The following is a 26,687-nucleotide window of genomic DNA, read 5'->3' as shown; positions in this document are numbered from 1 at the left end:
TTTTTTTTTTTTTTGGTTTTTCGAGACAGGGTTTCTCTGTGTAGCTTTGCGCCTTTCCTGGAACTCACTTGGTAGCCCAGGCTGGCCTTGAACTCACAGAGATCCGCCTGGCTCTGCCTCCCGAGTGCTGGGATTAAAGGCATGCGCCACCCCCCACCCCCCCACTCCCCCCCCCCCCCGCCCCAGTCGGTTTTATTACTATTATTTTTAACTCTAATAAATTAGTCTTCTTTGAATAAACTTTTCCTGCCTTTTGAATCTTTAATTAGTTCAAAAAATCCACTCCTACACCCCTAGATAGTATCAATAGGGTTTACAGATGTACAGCAGTAGGTTGGGTACCAAGTCTTAGAAGGGTATTTTTAGAATCCGGACTTCTTCTTGCCAGATTAGTTTGGTGATGCCTCATAGGCTTACAGGATGGTAGCCCAGGAATAGAGCTATAGCTGTGTGTTACTGTAGAAGGCTCTAGGATGGAGGAGACAAATCACATGACAGAAGGTGGTACAGCCTGAAGTTAGGGTAGACCCTGGTGGCATAGCAGTCCGGTAAGAAAGTGAGGGTATAGAGAGGGGTCCCTGAAGCTGGAGGGGAATGAGCAAGGAGAAGCCTGTCCAGTATGAAGGAGGTAATTCAATTGGGGCGGGGGGAGGCAAAATCTTCTTCTTGGGCTTAGAATCTGAACAGAGGTAAAGATGCCAGACCATTATGCTAGGTCATTTTGCTATTTGAACTCAGGGTCTCAGGCACGCTAAGCCACTTCCCCAGCTCTTTTGCTTACTTAGGAGGGTTTGTTTTTGTTTTTGTTTTTTGATGAACAGGTTCTTATAGCTGAGGTTGACTTAAATTCCCAATCTTCAAGTTTCTCCCTCTCAAGTGATAGGATTACAGACATTCCTGGCTGTTATAACTTAGGTTATTTTGTCTTGCCAGGCGGTGTGGCACCCACCTTTAATCTTAGCATTTAGGAGACAGAGGCAGGTGGATCTCTGTGAGTTCGAGGCCAGCCTGGTCTACAGAGGGAGTTCCAGGACAGCCAAAGCTACACAGAGAAACCCTGTCTCGAAAAACAAAACAAAACAAACAAAAAAAAACTAGAGTATTTTTTAGACAACATCTTGTGTTGCCCAGCCTGGGCTCAAACTCTGATATATGGGGATGACCTTGAACTTCTGACCCTCCTGCCTCAATCTCCCAAGTGCTTGGATTACAGGTGTTGAACCACTACACATGATTTCTGTGACGTTGAGGATCAGACCCCGGGCCTCTGAACGTTAGGCAAGCACTCAAGCAGCTGAGCTATATTCCCAGCGCTAGAGCTGGGTTCTGATAAGGTTTACCTGGCAAACATTTCACCAGACTTTTTTTTTTTTTTTTTTTTTTTTTTGTTTGTTTTTCGAGACAGGGTTTCTCTGTGTAGCTTTGCGCCTTTCCTGGAACTCACTTGGTAGCCCAGGCTGGCCTCGAACTCACAGAGATCCGCCTGGCTCTGCCTCCCGAGTGCTGGGATTAAAGGCGTGCGCCACCACCGCCCGGCATCACCAGACTTTTTTTTAAAAAAATAATTTGCTTATCTTTATTTTATGTGCATTCGTGTTCTAGCCTGCACGTATATCTATGTGAGAGTGTCAGATCTTGGAGTTATAGACAACTGTTAGCTGCCATGTGGGTGCTATGAATCGAACCCATGTCCTCTGGAAGGGCAGTCAGTGCTCTTAACCACTAAGCCATCTCTCCAGCTCCCTTACCAGACTTTCAAACACATCTACAATCCGACATCTGTCCAGGATGGGGAACCAAAATCCTGACATCTTCCTGAGGCACCAGGTCTGCTAGCCTCAACAGTACTAGGTAGGTACACGAGGACCTAGGGGTCTCTGCATCTCTCCAGCCCTACTCCCTGGTACCTGGTTGCCCTTACATGGTGGCTTATTGCCCCCAAGAATGGAAGGCCAATCCATCACTTGATAGGTTTGGTTCATGGGTGCCTTGGACAACAAAAGGACCACTCCGGGGGCCTTTTTGGAGGACGGCTGTTCTCTCTGCCTAGGCAACTGGTCCCTGCTGTTTGGTGTCTGTCTACTTTCCACCCCATTTCATGTCCTACACTCTATTCTGATCTGTGGCCAAGCGGAGGCATTGATTCCACAACTATTCATGTATAGAGTGGTGAATTCCTGGGGGTCTGAGCGGGGCGAGGTGGGAGAACCAAATGAGGATGCTTCCCTGGGAAGGCGGGCCTGTGTTCTTTCAGGCGACTGCAGGGGAGTCCTGTAAAGCGTCCTCATCTGGAATGGGAGCATGAGAAACTCAAGAGAATCTTTTCTCTTCAGGGTAGGAGAAAAGCCACCCGTCCCAGGTCTGGGTTCGAGCGCCCTCTCCAGTTCGGTTGAGTAACGAGGGCGTGGCCAGAGAATTGATTGACAGCTCACTCATATCAGCCAGGCGACGACGGAAGCGTGCTCAGGCCCACTGATCCCTGGCAGCTCCGCCATCCCCAGCTTCTGCGATTTTGGTTCTGACGCGGACCAGACCGGAAGTTGGGCCCAATGACTGCCTAGTCTTAATAGAAACACCGGAAACGTGTTCCCGACTATCGTTCCGCCTGCGCCGCGGCCATCGGTTCCGTTTCCCGGCCCGGAAGTGCGGCCTTCAAGTTCACAAGCCAGGAGGCAGCAACTGCAGGGCCTGGTGCCTGAGGAGTCTGAGGTGGGGTCGAGCGGCCATCCCCCTGCCTCAGAGTCAGAGGGAAGGCCGGGGCGTGCTCGGGGAGGGACGCCCGCGTGAGGATCGGTGCACACGTTGCGAACGCGAGAGGGCGCTGCAGGATCGGGGCAGGACGCGGGCAAGGGTGCGGAGGCGGGAAATAGTGGATGCAGTCGTAGCGGGCCCGAAGGGAGCTCTGGCACAGGGTGGGAGAGAGACAGGTTGATGGAGCAAGGTGCATGGCATGGGTGAGGATGTGGTGGCGAGAATGCAGCAGTAGATGTGGGAGAGTGTGCCTTTGTTATAAGGCCATCCAGAAAGGTCCTGCTGCATCTGAGTAGTCCGAGCCCTCCGGGAAGTAGGTCGAGAGTGGGTTTGAGGAGTTCAGGACCTATGGATTGGCACACAGGTTGAAAAAGGAGGCCGCTGGCAGAGGCAGGTGCAAAGCCTTGGTCCGTTTGAAGAATTAATCCATCATCATAGAGGACCCAGAAAAACTAGGTTAGCAGGCTCCCTCTGGCTGTCGCGTGAGGGAAAGGCCCGGAGGTGGGGATGTGGAAGGGACTTACAAGGTGACTTCCAACAGTCCAAGGCTAGTAGTCACTGGCACAATGTATAAGATAATCGGAGAGAAAAGGAGGAATCAGCCGCGACAAAGGGAAGGACGCGTTTGCGTTAAGAATATATGGCCGGGCGGTGGTGGCGCACGCCTTTAATCCCAGCACTCGGGAGGCAGAGCCAGGCGGATCTCTGGGAGTTCGAGGCCAGCCTGGGCTACCAAGTGAGTTCCAGGACAGGCGCAAAGCTACACAGAGAAACCCTGTCTCGAAAAACCAAAAAAAAAAAAAAAAAAAAAGAATATATGAGTCTGAGATCTCAGTAGCCCTTGTATAGGGGTAGGATTTAATGGGGCCCTAATCTGGAGCCAAGGCCCTTGAGAGACAGATGTTAGGGTGTATACTGTGTCTTGATTCTCCCCCTTAGAGCAGAGTTGTATACAGTCTGATCCAAGTGTAACATCTTTATTTGTTAAATAAAGAAACAGGCACAGAGACCTGGAATTATCTACTTGGTGGGTAATTGGCAGATCTCAGCTTCCTAGCTCCTGTATGTGTGTGTGTGTGTGTGTGTGTGTGTGTGTGTGTGTGTATGAGAGAGAGAGAGAGAGAGAGAGAGAGAGAGAGAGAGAGATGGGGGAGTATCTCCTCTTTTTCAGGGCCTCAGTCCTCAGGATGATAGTCTCAGGTGCATAAGAAGTATGTGGGTTGCTTAACCACACTGGGTTTCAGCTTGCTGACTTTTCACAGCCCTTGTGGAGGTTCTTAGGGCTCAGGTGATGTAAAGAAGAAACTTGGCAGTAGTGCTTTGTTATATGTACTGTTTATTTGCTTTCCTTGGGTGTGAGGGACGCTGCTGATGTCCAGCCTCTAGAGGTGCTCCCATATGATTTTCCAGGAAGCAGGTGCATCCCACCCTCCTGAAAACCTCCACATACACTAGTTAATGGTACCTGGTTCTGAGGTAGTCTTGGATCTGCTTGGGGCCTTAGTGGTGCTAGGATAAGCAAGTTTGGCTAGGGGAGACTAGAAAAGAAAGAAAAAAACCAGAGTGGAAAGTGTATCATGGCTAGCCTGGTGGAGATGAAATAGCCTGTCCTTTCCTCAGGAAGGTCATTCTCAATGAGACAGAGTAGCCAGTTTTGAATGGGAGTTAGAAGGTAGCTAATTTTAGTTACAAGGTAGCCAGTTTTGAATGGGAGTTACTGGCTTTTGCTTTGTTTTGTTTTAAACAAGGCTACCCCTTGGGAGGAGGGCCATCCTGGGATTTAAGGATATTAAATTTGGGGCCTAGGTAAGTTTCCAGAAGAAGGCTAAGCCTGGATCTTCCTTGGAGCAGAAAACAGGGGATCTATGCTTGTGTCGCAGGGATGGAGGACATTGAAGAGTACCTAGGCCAGGAGTGCTGGCGTGTTTTATGTGTTGGTTCAGGGACTGTGATGACCTGCCAGGGACGGATGAGGTGGGCCAAGGCTGGGGATGTAGTGCGCTGTTGGGTTCTGTGGTGAGGATTTAAGGGGATCAGGACATAGGATGGCAGAGAGTACTTAGCCCAATCCCCATTATCTCCTCATCTCGCAGATGGCAGCGACCGAGGCGGTGCACCACATCCACCTACAGAACTTTTCGCGCTCACTCCTGGAGACCCTCAATGGGCAGAGGCTAGGCGGTCACTTCTGCGATGTGACCGTCCGCATCCGTGAAGCTTCCCTGCGCGCGCACCGCTGCGTGTTGGCCGCGGGCTCACCCTTCTTCCAGGATAAGCTGCTGCTTGGCCATTCAGAGATTCGTGTGCCCCCCGTGGTGCCTGCGCAGACGGTGCGCCAGCTGGTCGAGTTCCTGTACAGTGGCTCGCTGGTGGTGGCTCAGGGCGAAGCGCTGCAGGTGCTCACAGCAGCCTCAGTGCTTCGCATCCAAACCGTCATTGATGAGTGCACGCAAATCATCGCGCGTGCCCGTGTCCCCAGCACCCCGGCGCCTGCACCACTGCCGCCACCCGTGCCCCCTCCACTTGCTCCTGCGCAGCTGCGCCACCGTCTGCGCCACTTGCTGGCCGCCCGCCCCCCGGGTCACCCCAGCGCAGCGCACAGCCGCAAGCAGCGCCAGCCTGCACGCCTGCAGCTGCCTGCACCCCCAGCACCCATCAAGGCCGAGGGGCCAGATTCGGAGCCATCGCTGACTGCCGCCCCTGAAGACAGAGGTGAAGAGGATGACGATGAGGAGACAGATGAAGAGACCGACGCTGAAGAGGGTGAAGGCGGCGGCGGCAGCGGCCCAGGTGAGGGCCAAGCGCCCCCTGCCTTCCCCGACTGCGCAGGGGGCTTCCTTACAGCCACAGCTGACAATGCGCGTGAGGACCCGCCTGCATCCACCAGCATCACTGATTATAGTGGTGCCGGCAGAGATTTCCTTCGCGGGACTGCTGTGACCGAGGATGTGTTCCCAGATAGTTATGTGTCTGCTTGGCATGAGGAAGGCAATGGGGGTCCAGAAGGTTGTCCGGTGGAAAGCTCTGCTCCACCTGATTGCGCACTGGCTGGGCCTCGACCTACCAGCGTGAAGACCCCTGGACCACCTGTGGCTCTCTTCCCCTTTCACCTGGGTGCCCCAGGTCCGCCAGCACCAACACCTCCTACTCCATCAGGGCCAGCCCCTGCGCCCCCGCCCACCTTCTACCCCACGCTCCAGCCAGATGCAGCCCCCAGTGCTCAGCTCGAAACTCCGGTTGTGTCTGCTGCCCCTGCTGCTCCAGCCACAGCTGTCTCAGGCACGCCTGGGCGCGCCCCCGGGGCCTCAGGTGCTGAGCAACCCGCCTATGAGTGTAGCCACTGCCGCAAGACTTTCAGTTCCCGGAAAAACTATACCAAGCACATGTTCATCCACTCTGGTGAGTGGGAGAGGAAAAGAAATCGGCTTTACTCGCACAGATTTCTGGGATCCTTAAGCATTGGAGATTTGGTTCCTGGGTGGGATTGGGCCCTTGATAACCTTTGTTTTGTATAAGCCTGGAAATTTAGTTCCCCGTGTAAAGTGGGAGCCTGCCTTTTCCAAAGCCTCCCAAGGTCTTAGAAAACTAGATTCAGCCTGGGATGGTCAGGTTAAAGGAAGTGTTGGTGGAAAATTGACCAGTTTTGGGGGTGGGAGCTGCAGAAAGAGGCCTGAGGTGATTTATGGGGTAAATCATTTATGGGGTAGAAGAATCCTTGAAGTCGGCTGCGATCTGAGCATGTAGCCAGTGTTGTTCCAGACAGGTAGAGTTCCTTGTTAAGGAACCCTGGCTGATCCTGGCATAATTGAATGATGATGTGGATCCAGGAGAAGGGTTCCCAGTAGAGCAGGATTCCAGAGTGGTTTCCTTGACAAGCAAAGGCGTCCTGAACTGACCCAGGAGGGGAGAATAGAGGAGTCCCTACCAAGGAGTCTCCAGGGAGAGCAAGCTGGACTAATGTATGTGTGGCTTGCTTTGTCGTTTACAGGGGAGAAGCCACATCAGTGCGCAGTGTGTTGGCGATCCTTCTCGCTACGCGACTACCTGCTCAAGCATATGGTCACACACACTGGCGTGCGAGCCTTCCAGTGTGCTGTGTGTGCCAAGCGCTTCACGCAGAAGAGCTCACTCAACGTGCATATGCGCACACACCGGCCTGAGCGTGCGCCCTGCCCTGCCTGTGGCAAGGTTTTTTCACACCGCGCACTGTTGGAGCGCCACTTGGCAGCTCACCCTGCACCTTGATTGGTATCCAGCTGTACACAGTATGGAGGTGCAGTCAGACCCTTGGACTAGGTCCACTCCACCAGAAGGCTCTTGCTCCGGAGTATGGGACCCTTTCTCTTCCCCACTCTCACCCCATTTTCCCTGTGGACTTGGGACTCAGAACCCTATTTCCCTCCTACACATGCTTGGCATCTCTGGACATGACTGGGTAGAGGATGGTCAGGGACTCTGCCACCTCAGAGACCTAGACCATTTCCAGGGTGAGCTGGGCACACAGACTCTTGGAACTTGATGCAGGATTTTCGCCCAACCCCCTATTAGGGTATGATGTCTAGGGCTGTCCTCTGCCCCCTAATGCTGGGCCAGTGTGAGTCCTGCTTGACATGCTGAACGGGTTCTGAAGAGGGGGTGTGTGAGGGGGAAACCATAGCTATGAAATATAGATATAGATGAAGAAAAAGACAGAGACACAGGATAACTTCCAGAGGTTCTGGGTCAATACCGCAGACCTTGACTTTATTGCTCACAGCCTTTATATACACAAAAGCAAAGGGGCGGCAAAAAGACCTCCCCCTTTCAAGGACATCGCAGTCCAAAGTACAGTTAAGTGTAAACACTTCCTTAGTACTCAAGATCTCTGGTGACCACACCTTACAGCAAGCATCCTGTAAATAGGCCTTGAGGTATAAGATACCTGGTAACCAGCCTTTGGCCAAAACATCCTATCATGCTGTCTTGCAGGGGAAAAATAAGCTCGGACTCTCTGATCTTGAGTCAAGATGAAAACAGGCCACAAGCTGGGGGTCTCTGTGGGCCCCCACATGCTAGAATTCTCTGACCTCACCCCCAGTCTGGAGCCACCCTTCCCTCATCTGGCACCCATGGAGGTTCAGATGGACCTACCATGGGACTTTAGAATTCCGTTCTAATAAAGGACATTGGGCCAGTGCATGCTAGTAGGTTTTCTGGGCTAAGGGGTGGGGGCTTGGTCCCCATGTTCCTGGGTTATACCTTTGCAGTCCTCTGAGATTTCCTGGGCAGGTAGGCACAATTTGGTTTGATAGCCTGCACTTTTATTTTGGGATTTAGGTGGGTGGGCTGCATATATAACCGTCACCCAGTTTTCTTGAAGTGTTCAACCCTGTGGGCAGGGGAATCTCAGTCCCAATGCTGGCTGCTATATACACAATGGTTGGAGTCCCCTTTTTAACCAGAAATCTTATAGACTTAAGATTCTCCCTCCCCCATTCTGATGGACATGAATGTTGGACATCTTGTGAGATGCCCAGAAGGGTTCTTTGGGGACCAGGCTGCTTTGAGGACATTTGAACTTGGGCTCCAAATCCTAGAGAACCCAGAGTGAATGAGATGGCTGTGTCAGGTGGGTGAGAAGCAAGAATGGCTAGGTCCCAGGTTGCCTATTGACTATAGAAGGTGACCAAAGAAACCAGCATTATATCTGCTATCAGCTCAGAGGCCCAGCCCTGTCTCCTTCCCACCTCCGAAACACTGATGGCTCACTGTAAGGGTTTGGTGCCAGGAGAGGAGCCCTAGTTTAGAGGGTCAGGCCCCGGCCCTACCTGCTCATCTCCTGGGCCAGTGCTCTTCTCTGTCTGGGCATCACAAGCAGAGCTCTCAGCCTTTTGGGTCCCAAGACTCAGACCACAAGGATACCAGAAGTGAAGCAGAGTCCCAGTGCAGCAGGCTCATGGTGGAGAACAGAAGTGTGTTTAAATCCAGATGACAGAGGTGTTCTAAGTGTTTACTGAGCTGTCACCGTGTACCTGCCAGTCAACGAATTTCCCTTGACAGTTTGGGGCAAGGGCGGGGTTTTGTGAAAGGACCTCAAAGCAGGTAAGTAGAGCCATGGGTTGTACTTCTTACCAGGCGTTTTCACTTGGCTGCAGTTTGGCAGGTCCTATTCCCTGTCTCCCTAGTTTCCCATAGTTAACAGACATGAAACGACAAATGCTAGCCTCCAGAGGAGGCCGGTTGGTGGTGACCAAAAGAGGTGGAGCAGGCCTCGTGATCAGGCAGAGGGTTGGAACAGCAGGAGGACTCCCAGCCAGTAAGAGCTATGCGACAGGACAGAGTCCAGGGCATAAGAGAAGTCGCTGATAGTACCTATTGGGAGAGTGGGGTAGACAGATTCGGAGCTCTGGGCAGGGTTGAGACTACACGCTCTCAGCCACTTCGGAAAGGGCCAGTGCCATGGGTGTTTGGCAGAAACTGACCTTCCTCCTACTTTTGCTGCTTTTGCTGATTGGCCTGAGGCAGCCCCCATGGCCAGCAGCTATGGCTGTGGCCCTGCGTTGGTTCCTGGGAGACCCCGCATGCTTTGTGCTGCTTGGCTTGGCATTGCTGGCCAGACCCTGGGTCAGCCCCTGGATGCCCCACTGGCTGAGTCTGGTAGCTGCGGCTCTCACATTAACTCTGTTGCCTCCACAGCTACCCCCAGGGCTACGCTGGCTGCACAAAGATGTGGCCTACGTATTCAAGATCCTCTCCTGTGCCCTGAAAATTAGGCGACTCCTTAACAGGCAGCCTCCAGAGACCTTTGTGAGTGCTTTGGAGCGGCAAGCGCAGGCACGGCCTGACCAGGTAGCTTTTGTGTGTACAGGGCCTGGGGCCTGCTCCATTACGAACAGCCAGCTGGATGCCAGGGCCTGTCAGGCAGCATGGGCACTGAAAGCCAGGCTGAAGGATACCACAGACCAGCAGGCCACAGAGACTGCTGCTATCTTAGTGCTCCCCTCCAAGAACATTCCTGCTTTGACTGTGTTCCTGGGGTTGGCCAAACTGGGCTGCCCTGTGGCCTGGATCAACCCATATGGCCGAGGGATGCCCTTGTTACACTCGGTGCTGAGTTCTGGGGCCAGTGTGCTCATTGTGGACCCAGGTGAGTGCTCCAGGGGCAATGAAGAAAGGGGACAGAAGCAAGGGAGGTCAGAAGTTTCTGGAAGATGAGCAGAGAGTCTTTGTCCCTGTCCCATGCGATTAGGGTCAAAATGTTGGTTCTGGACTCACCACTTTATTTTTTTCCCTAAATCTTTCAAGCCTATTTGATTAATTTGTTTGTTTTTTCGAGACAGGGTTTCTCTGTGTAATTTTGGTGCCTGTCCTGGATCTTGCTCTGTAGCCCAGGCTGGCCTCGAACTCACAGAGATCCGCCTGGCTCTGCCTCCTGAGTGCTGGGATTAATGGTTTGTGCCACCACTGCCTGGCTAATTTTTTTTTTTAATTGAAGTTTTTGTTGGTTTGTTTGTTTCCAAGATAGGATCTCGTTATGTGAAGCTCTGGCTGTCCTGGAACTTGATATGTAAATCAGGCTGGCCTCGAACTCACAGAGATCCACCTGCCCCTGCCTCCTGAGTGCTGGGATTAAAGATGCTGGGCCATGATGCCCAGCTTTATTTGACTAAAGTTGTATTTTATGAATTACAAGGTTCTTCTGTTAGTTTTTTGAGACAGGGTTTCTCTGTGTAGCCCTGGCTGTCCTGGAACTCACTCTGTAGACCAGGCTGGCCTCGAACTCAGAGATCCTCCTGCCTCTGCGACACCACCCCCGACCAATGCTGGGATTAAAGGCGCGTGCGCCACCACCGCCCAGCAGAGTTCTTTATTCAAGAATGAGGAAGCTTTTCTCTGCTACTTGCTTTTCTGTCTCTGGGTCTCTGAGACTCCCTCTTGACTTTGAAGGAAGGTAAGATTTACCTCTCTTTTCCTCTGATGGTCCATGTAGACCTCCAGGAGAGCCTGGAAGAAGTCCTTCCTAAGCTGCTAGCAGAGAATATCTGCTGCTTCTACCTTGGCCGCACGTCACCCACTCCAGGTGTGGAGGCTCTGGAGGCGGCCATGGATGCTGCACCTTCTGACCCGGTGCCTGCCAGCCTTCGAGCTAAGATCCAGTGGCGAAACCCTGCCTTATTCATCTATACTTCAGGAACCACCGGTGAGGAGGCCGACGTCCCTGCCCCCACCCTCCACACTCTGACCTTAACCTCACTCACCTTTCCACCGAGCCTTCTGTTTGTCCTCTGACACCCAACCTCTGACTTTGACTCTGACCCTGAGTGTGGGTCTGTTTTGTTTGGATTTATTATCACCAGCTCTGAAAACCAACCACAGGGTGGGAGGTGGTGCTGTTCACATGTAAATCACAACACTCTGAGGGTTAAGAGGCCAGAGGTTGTGGGGTTCAAGGTCTGCTCCTCTCAGTGGTTCGCATCCTAAAATCAAACAATATACATATTAACATGTCCCCTGTGCATGGACGACAGGCAAATTCACAAAGCATTCCATTCCATGTTTTTAAAAAGGAATACAAATTCAAGCTGGGTGTGGTAATGCACATCTTTAACCCCAGCACTCGGGAGGCAGAGGAAGGAGGATCTCTGGAGTTTGAGGCCAGCCTGGTCTCCAGAGCAAGTTCCAAAACAACCAGGGCTACACAAAGAAACCTTGTCTCGGGATAAATAAATAAGGAATGAAGGTTCTTTTTGATGGAAAAAAAAAAGGGAGAGAAAAGGAAGAAGGAAGGAAGAGAGGGAAGAAGGAAGGGCTGAAGTCTGGGTAACATAGTGAGTCCAAAGTAGCTTGAGCCACAGAGAGATCTTGTCTCAAAAAACAAAACACGCAGAAAAACCAACAACAACAAAGAGACACTCAACAAGTTTTTATGTTTATTGTTACTTACTGTTTTGGTCTTTTGAGACAGAATTTTTTTTTTCAAAAATCTATTTATTTATTATGCCTACATGTATACCTGCAGGCCAGAAGAAGGCACCAGATCTCATAGATGGTTGTGAGCCATGTGGTTAATTGGGAATTGAACTCAGGACCTGTGGAAGAGCAAGCAGCCAGTGCTCTTAACCTTTGAGCCATCTCTCCAGCTCTTAAGACAGAGTCTTGATCTAACAGTTATTTATTTATTTATTTATCTATCTATCTATCTATCTATCTATTTATTTATTTTTGGTTTTTCGAGACAGGATTTCTCTGTGTAGCTTTGGAGCCTGTCCTGGAACTCACTTTGTAGACCAGGCTGGCCTCAAACTCACAGAGATCCACCTGCCTCTGCCTCCCGAGTGCTGGGATTAAAGGCGTGCACCACCACTGCCTGGCAGCTCTAACAGTTTTAACTGACTTTGGACTCCCTATGTAGCTGCCTCACCCTCTTGAGTGCTGGGATTATAGACTTGCCTCACCTTACCCAGAAAAATCTTCATACTTGGTCCCCTCTGAGAGGCTCAAAGGCAGGCAGGCTTGTCTGTGGAGACCCACCCTGCAGTGGTGGTCTCTCTTCCTACCCAACCCTTATTGCTCTGTCATCCTCCAGGACTCCCAAAGCCAGCCATCCTCTCACATGAGCGGGTCTTACAAGTCAGCAAGATGTTGTCATTCTGCGGGGCCACAGCTGATGATGTGGTCTATGTTGTTCTACCTCTGTACCATACAGTTGGCCTTATCCTCGGAGTCCTGGGTTGCTTAGAACTTGGTGAGTCTTACAAGGATTACGGTGTGTTAGTAGGGGGCAATCAAAAGGACACGATTCTATACTCTGCACCCTGAGTTTTTTTTCCCCACCCCAGATTGGGCCATGTAACCCAGGCTGGCCTCAAACTTGGTATATAGCTGAAGGTGGCCTTGAACTTCTGATCCTTCTGACTATATCTCCCAAGTGCTGAATTACAGGTGTGTACCGCTGTAGTGCCTGTGTTGAAAGACCCTTGAGCAAGACCACCACAGAGCTGATATCCAATACAAGCACACAGGGGTTTATTAATAGCAAAGCAAGCCCAGGCTTGGTCCGTGTCCAACACTCAACACAGTGGGTGGAGGAGGATGGCTAGAGCCCTCACATCAAGGGGTTTATATAGGAACATATCTTGGGATTGGACAAGGGGGCTAGGGGTGAGGTAGTTCTTTGAAGTTACTGGCTGAACTATAAGCATGAAATTACTAGTGGCTAACAAGATGCAGGATATCTACAGAGACATACATTTTTTACTCCCTATATCCTGTTTTGCTGAGTCTAGGATATATACTCTTAGATTCATGGTTCTAGCCCTATCTCCATACAAGTTCAATGAGTTCAGTCTCTGATCAGCTGTAAAACTGCTGGTCAGCAAATACCTTTGGAGGTGGGGGTGTCTCTGAAGAGGGCTTCTGATTTTTCTCTTTCACTACCATGCCCAGTTGTAGATACTTTATTTATTTTTCCTCGAGAGACAGGGTCTCAGGCTGGTGGTGGTGGCAGTGCATGCTTTTAATCTGAGCACTGGGGAGGCAGAGGCAGGTGGAGTTTGAGGCCAGCCTGGTCTTCAGAGGGAGTTCCAGGGCAGCCAGGGCTACAAAGAGATACCCTGTCACAAAAAAAAAACAAAAAACAAAACAAAACAAGCAGGGTGGTGACCAATACCAAGCTCGATACAACACTCAGGAGGCAGAAGCTGGAAAACTAATGCAGTCACAGGCTCAGCCTGGTTACATGCAGAGCAAGGTCCAAGCCAACCATGGCTAGTGACTCAGTAGTTAACACTACCTGCTGCTCTTGTAGAGAATCCAGGTTTGGTTCCCATTGCCAACACCAGAGGGTTTCTCATCACCTCTCATTCCAACTCCAGGGGATCTGATGTCCTCTCCTGGCCTCTACAGGCATCCACATGCATGTGATGCATGTACATACATACATACATACATACATGTATGTGCACGCGCATATAGGCATGCACACATACACATTCAGGCATGTACATATACACATAAAAAACAAACAAATCTGCCAGGTGGCGGTGGTGCACACCTTTAATCCCTTCACTTGAGAGGCAGAGACAGGTGGATCTCCAAGTTTGAGCTCAGCCCAGTCTACAGAGTGAGTTCCAATACAGCCAGGGCTATAAAGAGAAACCCTGTCTCAAATTGCCCCCTCCCTTAAAGAAAAACAAAAAATCTTTCATAAAAAATCAAAACAGAGCCAGGCGGTGGTGGCGCACACCTTTAATCCCAGCACTCGGGAGGCAGAGGCAGGCGGATCTCTGTGAGTTCGAGGCCAGCCTGGTCTACAAAGCGAGTTCCAGGAAAGGCGCAAAGCTACACAGAGAAACCCTGTCCCGAAAAACAAAACAAAACAAAACAAAACAAAAAAAAATCAAAACAGGACAAAAAAAAATGCCTTCTAGAGGCTCCATCCCCAAACCTGCAAAATTACTGTTTATTTTGCAGATTTGGGGATAGTCCAAGACCTTGTACATTCAAGGTCTGTTTCTAGTGAATTTGGGGCAATTGCTCTACCATTGAACCACACCACCATCCCCTCACTGGTAAATCTTAGGTGTGTGGGTCATTTAAGTGAGTGTAGCATTACTTCGCATTTGAAATGCCACAACCAGGTGATCACATAGATTCTCTCAGCAACATGGAACATGATCACTCATTTTTTTTTCCCCCTACCAGGAGCCACCTGTGTCCTGGCCCCCAAGTTCTCTGCCTCCCGCTTCTGGGCTGACTGTCGGCAGCACGGTGTGACGGTGATCCAGTATGTGGGTGAGGTCCTGAGATACCTGTGTAACGTTCCTGAGGTGAGGCCCTAGGATGAAGGCTCCAAACTGAATTCCCAGGCTCGGAACCCTAGGTGACTTACCAGATAAAGTGGTTGTCAAATAAAGATTTAGATAAGGAGTGAAGGCAGGACTCAGGAGTAGAGAGAGGGCAGGCTTAGCATGTGTGAGACCCGACATCAAAGACAGAAAGACCCATACCTGTGGAGCCCAAGCAAAGTCACCTCCTGGCTACACAGAGTTGAATGTTAGCCTGGGCAACACTGACACTCTGCTTCAAAACAAAGTCTCACATGATAAGTTCCGAATACTTTCCACATTTTTCTCGTTTCTTTCTCATTTACTTATTTATTTGGTTTTTTGAGACAGGGTTTCTAATTTTTTTTTTTTTTGATTTTTCAAGACAGGGTTTCTCTGTGTAGCTTTGCGCCTTTCCTGGATCTCACTCTGTAGACCAGTCTGGCCTCGAACTCACGGAGATCCACCTGCTTCTGCCTCCCAAGTGCTGGGATTAAAGGTGTGCGCCACCACTGCCTGACCAAGTTTCTTCTTATTGTAAAATATGAAAACAGCCTAAGGAAGGAAAGGTTTCTTTAGCTCACAGTTTTAGATTATAGTGCATTATTGTGGGGAAGTCAAGGGATTTTCTTTTCTTTTTTTGTTTTTGTTTTTCGAGACAGGGTTTCTCTGTGTAACAGCCTTGGCTGTTCTGGAACCCTTTTGTAGACCAGGCTAGCCTCAAACTTAGAGATCCACCTGCCTTTGACTCTGAAGTTCTGGGATTACAGGCGCGCACCACCAGGCCCGGCTAAGGCTTCAGGAATTTAAAGCAACTCCTCACGTCACATCCACAGTCAAGAGCCTCAAGTAATGAATTAATGCGCTCATGCCAATACGCACTTTCCCCTTCATTTAGTCCAGTCTGTAAAATGACATCATCCACGTTCAGGATGGGCTTCCGAAGTCAATCCCTTACAGGCATGCCACAGACCAATCTAGCCTGTGTGGTCGGTCTTTCACTGAGACTCCTTCCGCCCTTGGTTCTAGATTGTGTCAAGATGGCAAACTAGCTATCACAACGGAGGTGACTTTACCTTGTCCAGTTTCAGTGACTTCATTTTAAAAAACATAGATGAGAACCGTCCCAACCTGGACCTTAACGAGCCCTGGACATCAGTTTGCAAATGCAGCTACTAATGGTAGATGCTGGAATAAAAAAGAATAACAACTACCTGAAGGGGGCGCTGTAAACATGAAATGAATTTATTATGTAAAATATCTGGAACAGTGTGACTCAGGGTAAACATGCTAGATGCTCTTATTCTTACAGAGCAATGAGCTGTGGTCCCTAGAAAACTGTCTCCAGGTAATATGCCCCACCTCCCAGTCTCTTCCCACCCCTTCAGTTTCAAATCAAAAGCCCCATGAGAATCCTTCCCGGTAAGGTACCTTCCTTGGGTAACACTTCAAGATAAGGTTTCAAGCGGATCGGTGGTGGTGGTGGTGGTGGTGGTGGTGATGGTGGTGCACACCTTTAGTCCTAGCACTTGGGAGGCAGAGGCAGGCTGATCTCCGTGAGTTCGAGGCTAGCCTGGTCTACAGAGCAAGTTCCAGGACAGGCTCCAAAGCTACACAGAGAAACCCTGTCTAGAAGAAAAAAAAGAAAAGAACAAAACAAAACAAGAAAAGATAAAGTTTCTAGTGACTTCCCAGTGTACCTACAAGTGAATGTCACCACTCCACAGAAACCCTTGTAGATAATGCCTCCAGATAATTCTCCTAGATCAATGTTCCTGGAAACTACCCCAAGTACTGTCAGGTGGTCAGATGCCTACCTGAGGCTGATGTCTCCAGTCACTCCTAGCTAGGTAACTCTGCAGATAAGGCTCCCCCAAGAAACTTTCTCTAGGCAAATGCCCACAGGGATAATTTAGGTACAGACACCGATAACTTTTGTTTGCTTGTTTGTTTGTTTGTTTTGTTTTTCCAGACAGGGTTTCTCTGTGTAGTTTTGGTGCCTGTCCTAGATCTCACTCTGTAGACCAGGCTGGCCTTGAACTCACAGAGATCCGTCTGGCTCTGCCTTCCAAGTGCTAGGATTAAACGCGTGTGCCACCTACCGCCTGGCTCCAATTTTTTTTTTTTTTTTTTTTTTTTTAAGATGGAGCTCTCTCTATATAGTTCGGGCTGGCCTGTAATTTGCTATGAAGCTCATTCTGATCTCCAACTAATAGTCCTCCTGCTCAGGTTCCTGAGTGCCAGGATTGTAGGCATGCCCAGCACTCATGTCTAACTCTTGTTTTGTTGTTGTTGTTGTTCATTTTGTTTTCTCTATATAATAATAGTCCTGGCTGTCCTAGAACTCTCTCTGTAGACCAGGCTGGCCTCGAACTCCTAGAAATCCTCCTGCCTCTGCCTCCTGAGTGATGGGATGGAATTAAAGGCGTAGTGGTGGGACCTATACTTAGGGAATCTACCTAGAGTACTTAAGAAGAGTTAGACATTACTAGGCAGTGGTGGTGCATGCCTTTGCATGCCTTGGGTAATTTCCAAGATTAAGATATTTTCTTCAGAAAGAGTTCCCAGCCATAACTTCCAGGGCACCACTTTCTGACCCTTCTTGGGATGTCCCTGCAGCAACCAGAAGACAAGATACATCCAGTCCGCTTGGCAATGGGCAATGGACTTCGGGCAGATGTGTGGGAAACCTTCCAGCAACGCTTTGGTCCCATTCAGATCTGGGAATTCTACGGCTCCACGGAGGGCAACATGGGCTTAATGAACTATGCGGGACGATGTGGGGCTGTGGGCAAGACCAACTGCTTCCTTCGAGTGAGTGGACGGGACTCCCAGCGTGATGGCGGTCCTGAGGCTGAGCCCCCAGGAACTTTGCCAATGCTCCCCACCCTCCATCCCAGATGCTGAGTCCCTTTGAGCTTGTACAGTTTGACGTAGAGACGGCAGAGCCTGTGAGGGACAAACAGGGTTTCTGCATCCCTGTGGGGCCAGGTAAGGAGGTCAGCAAGTCTTCAGATGTGTGAGGGGTAATTACTTCCACCTCCTTGGCTGGAACAAGCTGCCTAAAGTCCTTTTTATTATTTTTATTATTTTTTTTATTCCAGTTTTTGAGTGTAATGTCTCATATAGTCCAAGCTGGTCGTGAACTCTTAATCCTTCTGCCTCTACTTCCCAAATGCTAGGATTACAGGAGCGTGCCGCCACACCTGGCCTAAAGTCTTAACATGGTGATAGGTGGTGATATCTGCAACCCTCACCTTGAACTCAAGTCACTGGCCTGTCTGATCATCACTTATGGACCTCTGCCTTGCAGGATTTTGGCTCTGCCCAGCTCTCCTGCTTCAGTCTTATTCTTTTCTACTGCATTGATGTGTGTCTCTTGGTTCTCTTAAGCTTTCTGCAGGGGTCACAACCTCTGAGATATCAGTCCTTTACCCTGTACCTTCTCTCCTGGGGTTTTGCAAGGGCTCTGGTATGTCTTTCTCCCACTCACCCCCTTTGTCAGTTCCTAACCCCACCCTGTTTCTTATGGACACCCTGATGCTACCTTCTCTTTTTCAGAACTCTCTGATTCTCCAAGTTTCTCTCTCCTCCTCTTGGTTTCTCTCGCCTTTAGTCAGAGTGTTTCCCATCAACCCATCCGTTAAATTTTTATTTTATAGACATGAATGTTTGCCTGCGTTGATGAATGTGCACCACGTGTGTGCTTGGTGCCTGAGGGAGGCAGAAGGTGATTGTGAGGCACCGTGTGGATGGTAGCAACCTAACTTTAGATCCTCTGGAACAACAGCCAGTGTTCTTAACCACTGAACTATCTCTCCAGCCTTAACAGTACAACTTAGTTCTACCTTTGGCTGGATGAAGAGTGAGGAACCTCTGGCAGGAGCAGACTCATGAGCTGATGGAGTTCTCATTTAGTGCATATTTTCCATTTATACCTCCAGGAGAGGCAGGACTCCTATTGACCAAGATACTAAAGTACCAGCCCTTCCTGGGTTACCGTGGGTCCAAGGAACAGTCCAAGCGGAAACTGGTTACAGATGTGCGGCGCTCAGGAGACCTCTACTACAATACTGGCGATGTACTGTCCTTGGACAGTGAAGACTTCCTCTACTTCCATGACCGCCTGGGTGACACCTTCCGGTCAGGCATGGGTGGTTTGGGGAATGGGGCTTCTGGGGTCCATTCTGCCTAGGGATGGATGGGACCCTCTCCTCCCTGGGGCTGGGGTCGCTCCGCTCGCTCGGGGGAGGGTAGCATCCCTTTCAGGGGGCGGAGCATTCCTATCTTGGGGCGTGGTCTCCCATCCTGCAGGTGGAAAGGCGAAAATGTATCCACACGAGAGGTGGAAGGAGTGTTGTCCAGCCTAGACTTCCTACAAGAAGTCAACGTCTATGGCGTGCCTGTGCCAGGTATGGAGAGTTTGCCCGATTTTAAACATCCTGCACCTTTGGAGATGGAAGGTGATCATTACAAATCTGGGGCGCCTTTGGGGCACAGAGAAGTTAAGAGCTATGTCTAGTTGCACAGCCGGTGAGCAGAGCTGGGCCAGCTGAGTGACCAGTGTGCTTTCTAGGGTGTGAGGGTAAGGTTGGCATGGCTGCTGTGAAGCTGGCTCCTGGGCAGAATTTCGATGGGCAGAAGCTATACCAGCATGTCCGTTCCTGGCTCCCTGCTTACGCTGCACCTCATTTCATCCGTGTCCAGGTGAGAGCGAGGTAGCAGGAGTGGATGGATGAGGGAGTTGGTATCACCATCAGGGCTCATGATTACTGCTTTGCAGGACTCCCTGGAGGTCACGGGCACCTTCAAGCTGGTGAAATCACAACTGGTGCGTGAGGGTTTTGATGTGGCAGTCATTGTTGACCCATTGTACATACTGGACAACAAGACCCAGACCTTCAGGCGTCTAATGCCAGACATGTACAAGGCCGTGTGTGAAGGAACGTGGAAGCTATGACCAACTCAAAGGCTATCCAAAAGTGTGGAAACCGACGCTGGCCAGGGTTCTTAGCATCAACTTCACAAAGTTGTCCGGATCCCAGACACCCATGGCCTAGCAGCACTTAGAGAATAAACTTGAATGTGTATGCAGAAGCCTGTGTGTGGATTTGAAACAATAGATGAACGCGGCTGTTCAGTGCTGCCCCGTCCCTCCCCCGCCCCTCCCCCATCCCTGCCTGCTCCAGGGTTCCCCCGCCAAGGACCAGCTTTGAAGCTTTGAAGCTGCTCCAGTGAAGAGAGTGCTGACTGCAGCCCTGGGTCTTTGTGTGTAGTCTTGGATGTCGTGAAACTCACTATGTAGACTAGGCTGGCCTTGAACTCAGAGATCTGCCTACTTCTGCCACTATGCCCAGCTCCCTGTTGATTTTATTATGTGTATGCATGTGTGTGCAAGTACCCACAGAGATCAGAGGCATCATATCCCCTTGGAGCTGGAGTTCAAGCAATTGTGAGCCACCTCGTGTAAGTGCTGGGAACTGAACGCAGGCCCTCTGGAAGAGCAGTCAGTGCTCTTAACCACTGAGCCGTCTCTCCAGCGTCCCCGTATGTTGCTTTAAAGGCCAAGGGGTGACAAAAGTGGTGTTTACCTTTCTAGTGTTACCAGGTGTCTTAGGGTTACTCTCCGTATGATGAAATACCATGACCAAAAGCAAAGTGGAGAGGAAAGGGCTTATTTGGTTTACAATCGTAATCCATCATCAAAGGGAGTCAGGACAGGAATTCAAACACGGCAGGGGCCGGGAGGCAGAAGCTGATGCAGAGTCCATGGAGGTGTGCTTGCATCTCATGGCTTGCTCAGCCTGCTTTCTTTTAGAACTCGGGACCACCAGACTAGGGATGGCCCCACCTACAATAGGCTGGGCCCTCCCCCATCAATCACTAACTTAGAAAATGCTCTGCGGGCTTTCTTACAGCTGGATCTTATGGAGGCATCTTCTCAGTTGAGGCTCCCTCCCCTCTGATGACTCTAGCTTGTGTCAAGTTGACGACATAAAACTAGCCAGCATATCAGGAAAATGGCCGGTGGGGTTCAAAGTCTCAGTGGCCTCTAATGCTACTATAACATTCCCCTATCAAGAGTTGAGAACCTAAAATCATTTAGGAGATGGGCTCAAATTTGGGAATCCATATAACCTGTGAAAACCTAGAGATCCAATTTTAAAGGTATTCCCCTGCAGGGAACAGTGTCTGGACTGGAGGTTAGGTCTCACTCACATACTGCCTCAGGGCAGGAATGCTGGTTTGGGGGAAGGAGATAAGACCACAGGAACCAGAATGCTTTTCTAGCATCTTTGGCCTCCAGCCAAGACAGGACCCATGACATTTCTGGCTAAGAACAAGAACAGAACAGCTGTTTAGGGGTCTCTGCCCTGAACTGCATGACCCATCTCATATCCTCGTCACCATGGCTCTGGAAAATATGGTCTGTATTGTGAGGAGGTGAGAGCACTTGTATGAACTGTGGTGGTAATCTAGACAGGATTAGGTGGGCGTCCCAAGGCCTCAGAAGTATTGGGACCAGAAATGGCCCTGAGAGAGAGTGACTCTAAGAACCACAGGCTAGAAGAATGCTGAGGTCATTGGGAGGTGTTCTCTGTAGGTCAGGAGCCGGAAGTGTTTTGAGGGACTCCGTGTTAGGTGGTGGACATGGAAATTCCTGCTGGAGTTGTGGGTCAGGCCCCCAGGGCCAGTTGTTAGTGGACGAACCCCAGGCCAGCTCATTCCCATCCCCATCCCCCAAAGAAGTGTAACCACTTTGCTGGTGAACAGCCCTAGCCAACTAGCCCTTGCATAGGAACCACGGTTGCTGTGAGTTCATGAGTGCAATGGCCCCGTTGTTTCTAGAAGGCCCTTGTTACACAACACTCCGCACCAACCTCTGGCTCTTACAATCTTTCTGTCCCCTCTTCTGTGACGTTCCCGGAGCTATGTTAGGAGGGGGATGATATGAAGGACCAATTTTGGGCTGAGTAACTCCACAATTACTCAGGGCCGAGAGCTGCACTAATCTATGGATATAAAGACATGCGTTCAGGAGGCTGTTTAATACTAAGTTCATTGAACTGGAGAATCTACTACTAATATTTAAGACAAGATATGTATCCCAGGCTGGCCTGGAATTGTGTAGCCAAGGATGACCTTGAACTTCTGATCCTCCTACTTCTACCTTCTCAGTGTTGAGATTCCAGGCATGGGCTACCGTGCCCCATTTATGTGGTTATGAGGATTCGAGCCACAGTTTCAGGTACTCTACCTGAGCTACAACCCCACGCACCACAGCCACTTTAATCCCCAGGTCCTTAGCTTCTTTCTAATCGGGAAACATTGCTTCCTTCCTCAACACTTGGTCATTTGTTTCTGTCAAATTGTCTTTGCATAGTTTTATTCTCCTTTCAATTCACATGAGTTTTTGTTTCGTTTTGTTTTTTGAGACGACTGTGTAGTTCTAGTTGGCCTGAAACTCTAGTTGGCCTGAAATGTGTCAATCAGGCACGCCTCCAACTCATTGATATACGCCAGCCTCTGCCTCCTCAGTGCTGGGGTAAACACATTCATCATCATATTCATTGGGTATCAGTTTGTTTTGGGTTTTGTTTTTTAATTAATTAATTTATTTTTATTTTATGTGCATTCGTGTTTTGTCTTCATGTATGTCTGTGTGAGGGTGTCAGATCTTGGAGTTATAGATAGATGTGAGCTGCCACGTGGGTGCTGGGAATTGAACCCAGGTCCTCTGGAAGAGCAGTCAGTGCTCTTAACTGCTGAGCCATCTCCCCAGCCCTTGTTTGTTTTATTTTAAAAATAGACCTTTCATGTAGTGTTCGTGACAAATATTTGCCCCAAGTAAAGTTTGTGTATTTTGGACAGAGTCTGATTACTTTACCAAAGCTAACCTTGGACTTGAATCATTTTACCACAGCCTACCTAGTATTGGGATTACAGGTGTGTCCGACTGTGCCTAAATCAAAATTAGTCTCTTTTATATTAACATGATCCCCCCCCAGTTTCATTAAAACAACTGGATTTCTGTACCTTTGCATTTCTTTTCTTTCTTTCTTCTTTCTTTCTTTTCTTCTTCTTCTTCTTCTTCTTCTTCTTCTTCTTCTTCTTCTTCTTCTTCTTTTTTAATGGTTTTTTTTTTTTTTTTTGGTTTTTCGAGACAGGGTTTCTCTGTGTAGTTTTGCGCCTTCCCTGGATCTCGCTCTCTAGACCAGGCTGGCCTCGAACTCACAAAGATCCGCCTGGCTCTGCCTCCCGAGTGCTGGGATTAAAGGCGTGCGCCACCACCGCCCGGCTTTTTTAATGGTTTTTGTTTTTGGGAGACAGGATTTCTCTGTGTAGCCCTGGCCATCCTGGAACTTACTCTGTAGACCAGGCTAGCCTCAAACTACTTTTGCCTCCTGAGTGCTGGGAGTAAAGATCTGTGCCACCACCACCTGGTTTATCCTTAACATTTCTGGTAGAATCTATTTCTAGGTAGGCCTGGTGGTGTATGTGGGAAGTGGAAACAAAAGGATCAGGAGCTAGCCTGGGCTGCATGATACCTTTTCCAAAAAACAGAACATAAATCAGGCTAATGGTGGTGACATATGCCTAAAATCCTAGTACTTAGGAGACAGAGACAGGAGGATTACTGCTAGCTGGAGACAGGCCTGTTTTACATAGTGAAACCCAGGCCTGTTAGGGTTACATAGCAAGACCCTAGCTTGATAAATATATAAACAAATTAGAAATCAATAAGAAAACCTGCTTCTAAGCTGGGCAGTGGTGGTACATGCCTTTACTCCCAGCACTCATGAGTTAGGCAGATCTCTGAGATCGAATCCAGCTTGGTCTACAGAGTGAGTTCCAGGACAGCCAGGACTATACAAGGAAACCATGTCTCAAAAAAAAAAAAAAAAAAGGTAGAAAGAAAGAAAATCTGCTTTTAGTAGATTTTTAAAAATGTGTTGTCCTAAAGTTATTAAAATACCCTCTGGAAAAAAAATCAGAAAGCAAACAAAATCCTGATATGCTCTTCATTGGGTACGTTTAATCTTCTTTAAAAAAATAAAAACTCGCCGGGCGGTGGTGGCACACGCCTTTAATCCCAGCACTCGGGAGGCAGAGCCAGGTGGATCTCTGTGAGTTCGAGGCCAGCCTGGGCTACCAAGCGAGTCCCAGGAAAGGCGCAAAGCTACACAGAGAAACCCTGTCTCGAAAAACGAAAAAAAAAAATAAAATAAAATAAATAAAAACTCAAAAAAAGGGTTGGGGATTTAGCTCAGTGGTAGAGCACTTGCCTAGCAAGAGCAAGGCCCTGAGTTCGGTCCTCAGCTCAAAAAAAAATTTAAAAAGATAATAAATAAATACAAATTCACCAGGCGATGGTGGCTCATACCTTTAATCCCAGCACTTGGAAGACAGAGGCAGGTGGATCTCTGTGAGTTCAAGACCAGCCTGGTCTACAGAGTGAGATCCAGGACAGGCATCAAAACTACACAGAGAAAGCCTGTCTTGAAAAACCAAAAAATAAATAAATAAAATAAATAAAAATGAAAATTCTAGTAAGACTTAGTTATTTCTATTTTATGTGTATGAGTGTTTTGCCTGAGTGTACCACATTCATGCCTGGTGCCCATGAAGTCAGAAAAGGGCATTGGCTTCCTGGAATTGAAGTTATGAGCAGTTGAGAGCCACCATCTGGGCACTGGAAATTGAACCTGGGTCCTCTGCAAAAGCAACCAGTACTCTTAACCTCTGAGCCATTTCTCCAGCCTCTCAATCTTTCTTTCTTGTCTTGTATAATATTAGAGGGACCAGCCTTAATATTATACATCCCAGGGGCTCAGGAGAGAGAACTACTAACGGCGAGGACTATTTTCAGGAAACAGAATCTCAGCACACCGAGCTCTATAGTCCACTTGCTTTAATTCCTCTGGCATAACATCCTTTATACCCAGCTTCAGTTCTGTTCTCATGTCTAGCTCCTTTCTTGGCTGATTTCTCTCTATATTTATCTACTGCTCCCTCTAAGTTCTATCTTAATTCTCTTGTCTTAACTCTGCCTCATCTAGGTCCTTTTCATCTTGTTCTTACCCAGCTAGTACTTCCCCATCTGGCTCTTCCTCATCCTCCATCTCATTCCTCTAGTACTCTCTTCTAGCCCTTCAATTTAGTTCTTCCCCATCTCAGTTTGTTCCTCTCAAGTTCTTACCCATCTAGTTCTTCCATTCTCTTTTCTCTTCTCTGTCCCCCATGCCCTGGAAGTCCTGGTATATAAAGCCAGGCTTCCAGGGTCAAACGGAGGGGTGATAAGAATCACATAGGGAGGCAATAACCGTTAATTATCATTTGCAACCCCAAAGGGAAGTGACCAATGGGGAAATGAATTAACTAAAGGCTAAATTCGGGTAATATCTAAGAAGAGGGCTCTTATGTGCTCAACTATAATCTTAAACGTGATTGGTAGAAAATGTTAAGAATCTATAAATTGCTAGGTCAACAGGAGAAAATAAAACTGTCTTCTTTTTTTCTGTGGCTCCTATCTGTCCAAGCTATCTGCCGTTTTTCTGCAGGGTGGGGGAAAGTGTGCTCAGTGGCTAGGCAACCTGTGTACAGCTAGATGCCTCTGGTGATAGTTAAAGGGAGATCTGGAACTGGAGGTAAGGTTTGGGAAAGGAGGAAGTAAGGCTTAATTGGCACATCTACCAGGCCTTCTCAAACAGGTAGTCTGGATGGTTAAGTCTGTTCTTAGAGAGTACAGAGGTATCTCTGATAAAGTATTCTCCTCCATCTGGGGATGAACCTGGCCGGATGCTGTTAATGATGATAATTACAGGGAGGCTTGAACTAGGGTTCTGGCTGAGCATAGCTGTCAGCGCAGAAGGTTATCTAAATATTCCTAGAAGTGGTTAGGTAAGGAGTTAGCGGTCTATAAAGTTAGTAAGGCTGTAAGAAAGGAGGGTCCAAGCTGAATTGTGTAAAGCTATTACTTAACATCCACCTGACCTAGGTGGTGTCTCCTTGTGGAATTTACCTTAAATCAGGAGACTTGCATGTGGACTGTTATTACTGCTAGTCCTTGAAAGTGGCCAAGGGAGATATCTGATTCCAGAGAAAGCCTTTCCTGAGGCTGTTCTCCAAATACCTGGAATGTGTATGTCCAGAGAGTGATCAGTCCACACTGTTAGCCCTTCTTAGGGAAAAGTCAATTGGGAAAACTATGAAGGCACACATGATTTTCGTAAGAGAAGACAGCTGATATATAACAAGCCAAGTAACACCAAAAACTCCTTGGGATTTGGCTTCCTCTGGAGGAATTCCCTGATCCCTCCAGGTAGTGACTTTGCCATAACCAGCTGAGTTCTTATAATATATTCCTGCAGCCCGCAGCATTCTTGTAAGCATTAACAGTCTTTCATTTCTTCTCAGGCTCAAAGTAGTTTAATCTATTTTATTTATTAGTCTTAAAAAAAACTTTTGATGGTCTCATGTATCCCTGGATGACTTCAAACTTGTTATGTAGCCAAGGATGACCTTGAAATCCTGTCTCTGCATTATAGGCATGTGTGGGCAGCCAGGGCAAACCAAGGCTCTCCCGAAGCCATGATATATGAAGAAGGAACAGTTTCTTGTCTAAAACCAGGAACATGCTTAGCAAAGTCAGCAATGGCTTGGGGCCAGGGCCTTGAGGGGAGCTGTGATTTTGGATACTGGCACCCCAGTTCTTCCTCCCTAAGGGGCTGTTACCAGTCCCACACTTGAGAGATTCTGTATTTCTTTTGTGCACCATTGCTTATTAGCTTCCTACTGACTTTGTCCCATTGTATGATAGCTTTCTGCTGAGTCTGTCCCATTGCCCCCTGAAATCTGTGAATAAGATGCTGAACTTCTTAATAAGCTTGCTTGGCATAGGCCAACAGCTTATGCAAGATCTCCTGGTCCCACTTTTCCTGTCTTTCTCATTCCCAGTCTTCCCTCTCAGGAGCCTACGCTGAAGAAAGGCCTGCTGGTTCAGGCCAGGCATGTACGACCACACAGCCTCCGCAGTACTGGGGAGCTGTGTGCCTGCTGCTAGGCACAACACTGCTAGTTAGGGTTATTAGTGTTGTGATGAAACACTATGAGGAAAGTGGGGAGGAAAGG

General features: G+C 48.8%; 2 protein-coding genes across 4 annotated transcripts; both read left to right on the top strand.

Annotated features, from left to right (window-relative positions):
* Positions 1-2,456: 2,456 nt before the first annotated feature.
* On the top strand, positions 2,457-7,927 carry Zbtb45 (zinc finger and BTB domain containing 45). 3 transcript variants are annotated; one of them, XM_052761458.1, is made up of 3 exons: positions 2,457-2,709; positions 4,845-6,150; positions 6,740-7,927. In XM_052761458.1, the coding sequence occupies exons 2-3, from the start codon at positions 4,845-4,847 to the stop codon at positions 6,994-6,996; spliced, it is 1,563 nt and encodes a 520-aa protein (XP_052617418.1). In that variant the 5' UTR covers positions 2,457-2,709; the 3' UTR covers positions 6,997-7,927. The 3 variants fall into 3 exon arrangements, with proteins under 3 accessions (XP_052617418.1, XP_052617421.1, XP_052617419.1); XM_052761461.1 differs by lacking the exon at positions 2,457-2,709 and adding an exon at positions 2,722-2,851; XM_052761459.1 differs by lacking the exon at positions 2,457-2,709 and adding an exon at positions 3,607-3,778.
* A 112-nt stretch (positions 7,928-8,039) lies between these two features.
* Positions 8,040-19,686, top strand: Slc27a5 (solute carrier family 27 member 5). Its single transcript, XM_052761479.1, has 10 exons — positions 8,040-9,877; positions 10,721-10,930; positions 12,317-12,475; positions 14,434-14,558; positions 17,175-17,369; positions 17,456-17,546; positions 18,500-18,698; positions 18,870-18,967; positions 19,132-19,262; positions 19,339-19,686. The coding sequence occupies exons 1-10, from the start codon at positions 9,190-9,192 to the stop codon at positions 19,513-19,515; spliced, it is 2,073 nt and encodes a 690-aa protein (XP_052617439.1). The 5' UTR covers positions 8,040-9,189; the 3' UTR covers positions 19,516-19,686.
* The last annotated feature ends 7,001 nt before the right edge of the window (positions 19,687-26,687 follow it).

This window comes from Peromyscus californicus, unplaced genomic scaffold (assembly GCF_007827085.1).
Source record: "Peromyscus californicus insignis strain IS unplaced genomic scaffold, ASM782708v3 Scaffold_4__1_contigs__length_199733344, whole genome shotgun sequence".
NCBI classification, from domain to species: Eukaryota; Metazoa; Chordata; class Mammalia; order Rodentia; family Cricetidae; genus Peromyscus; species Peromyscus californicus.
Note: the sequence above shows the minus strand (reverse complement) of the source record. Positions and strands in the feature narration are given on the sequence as shown.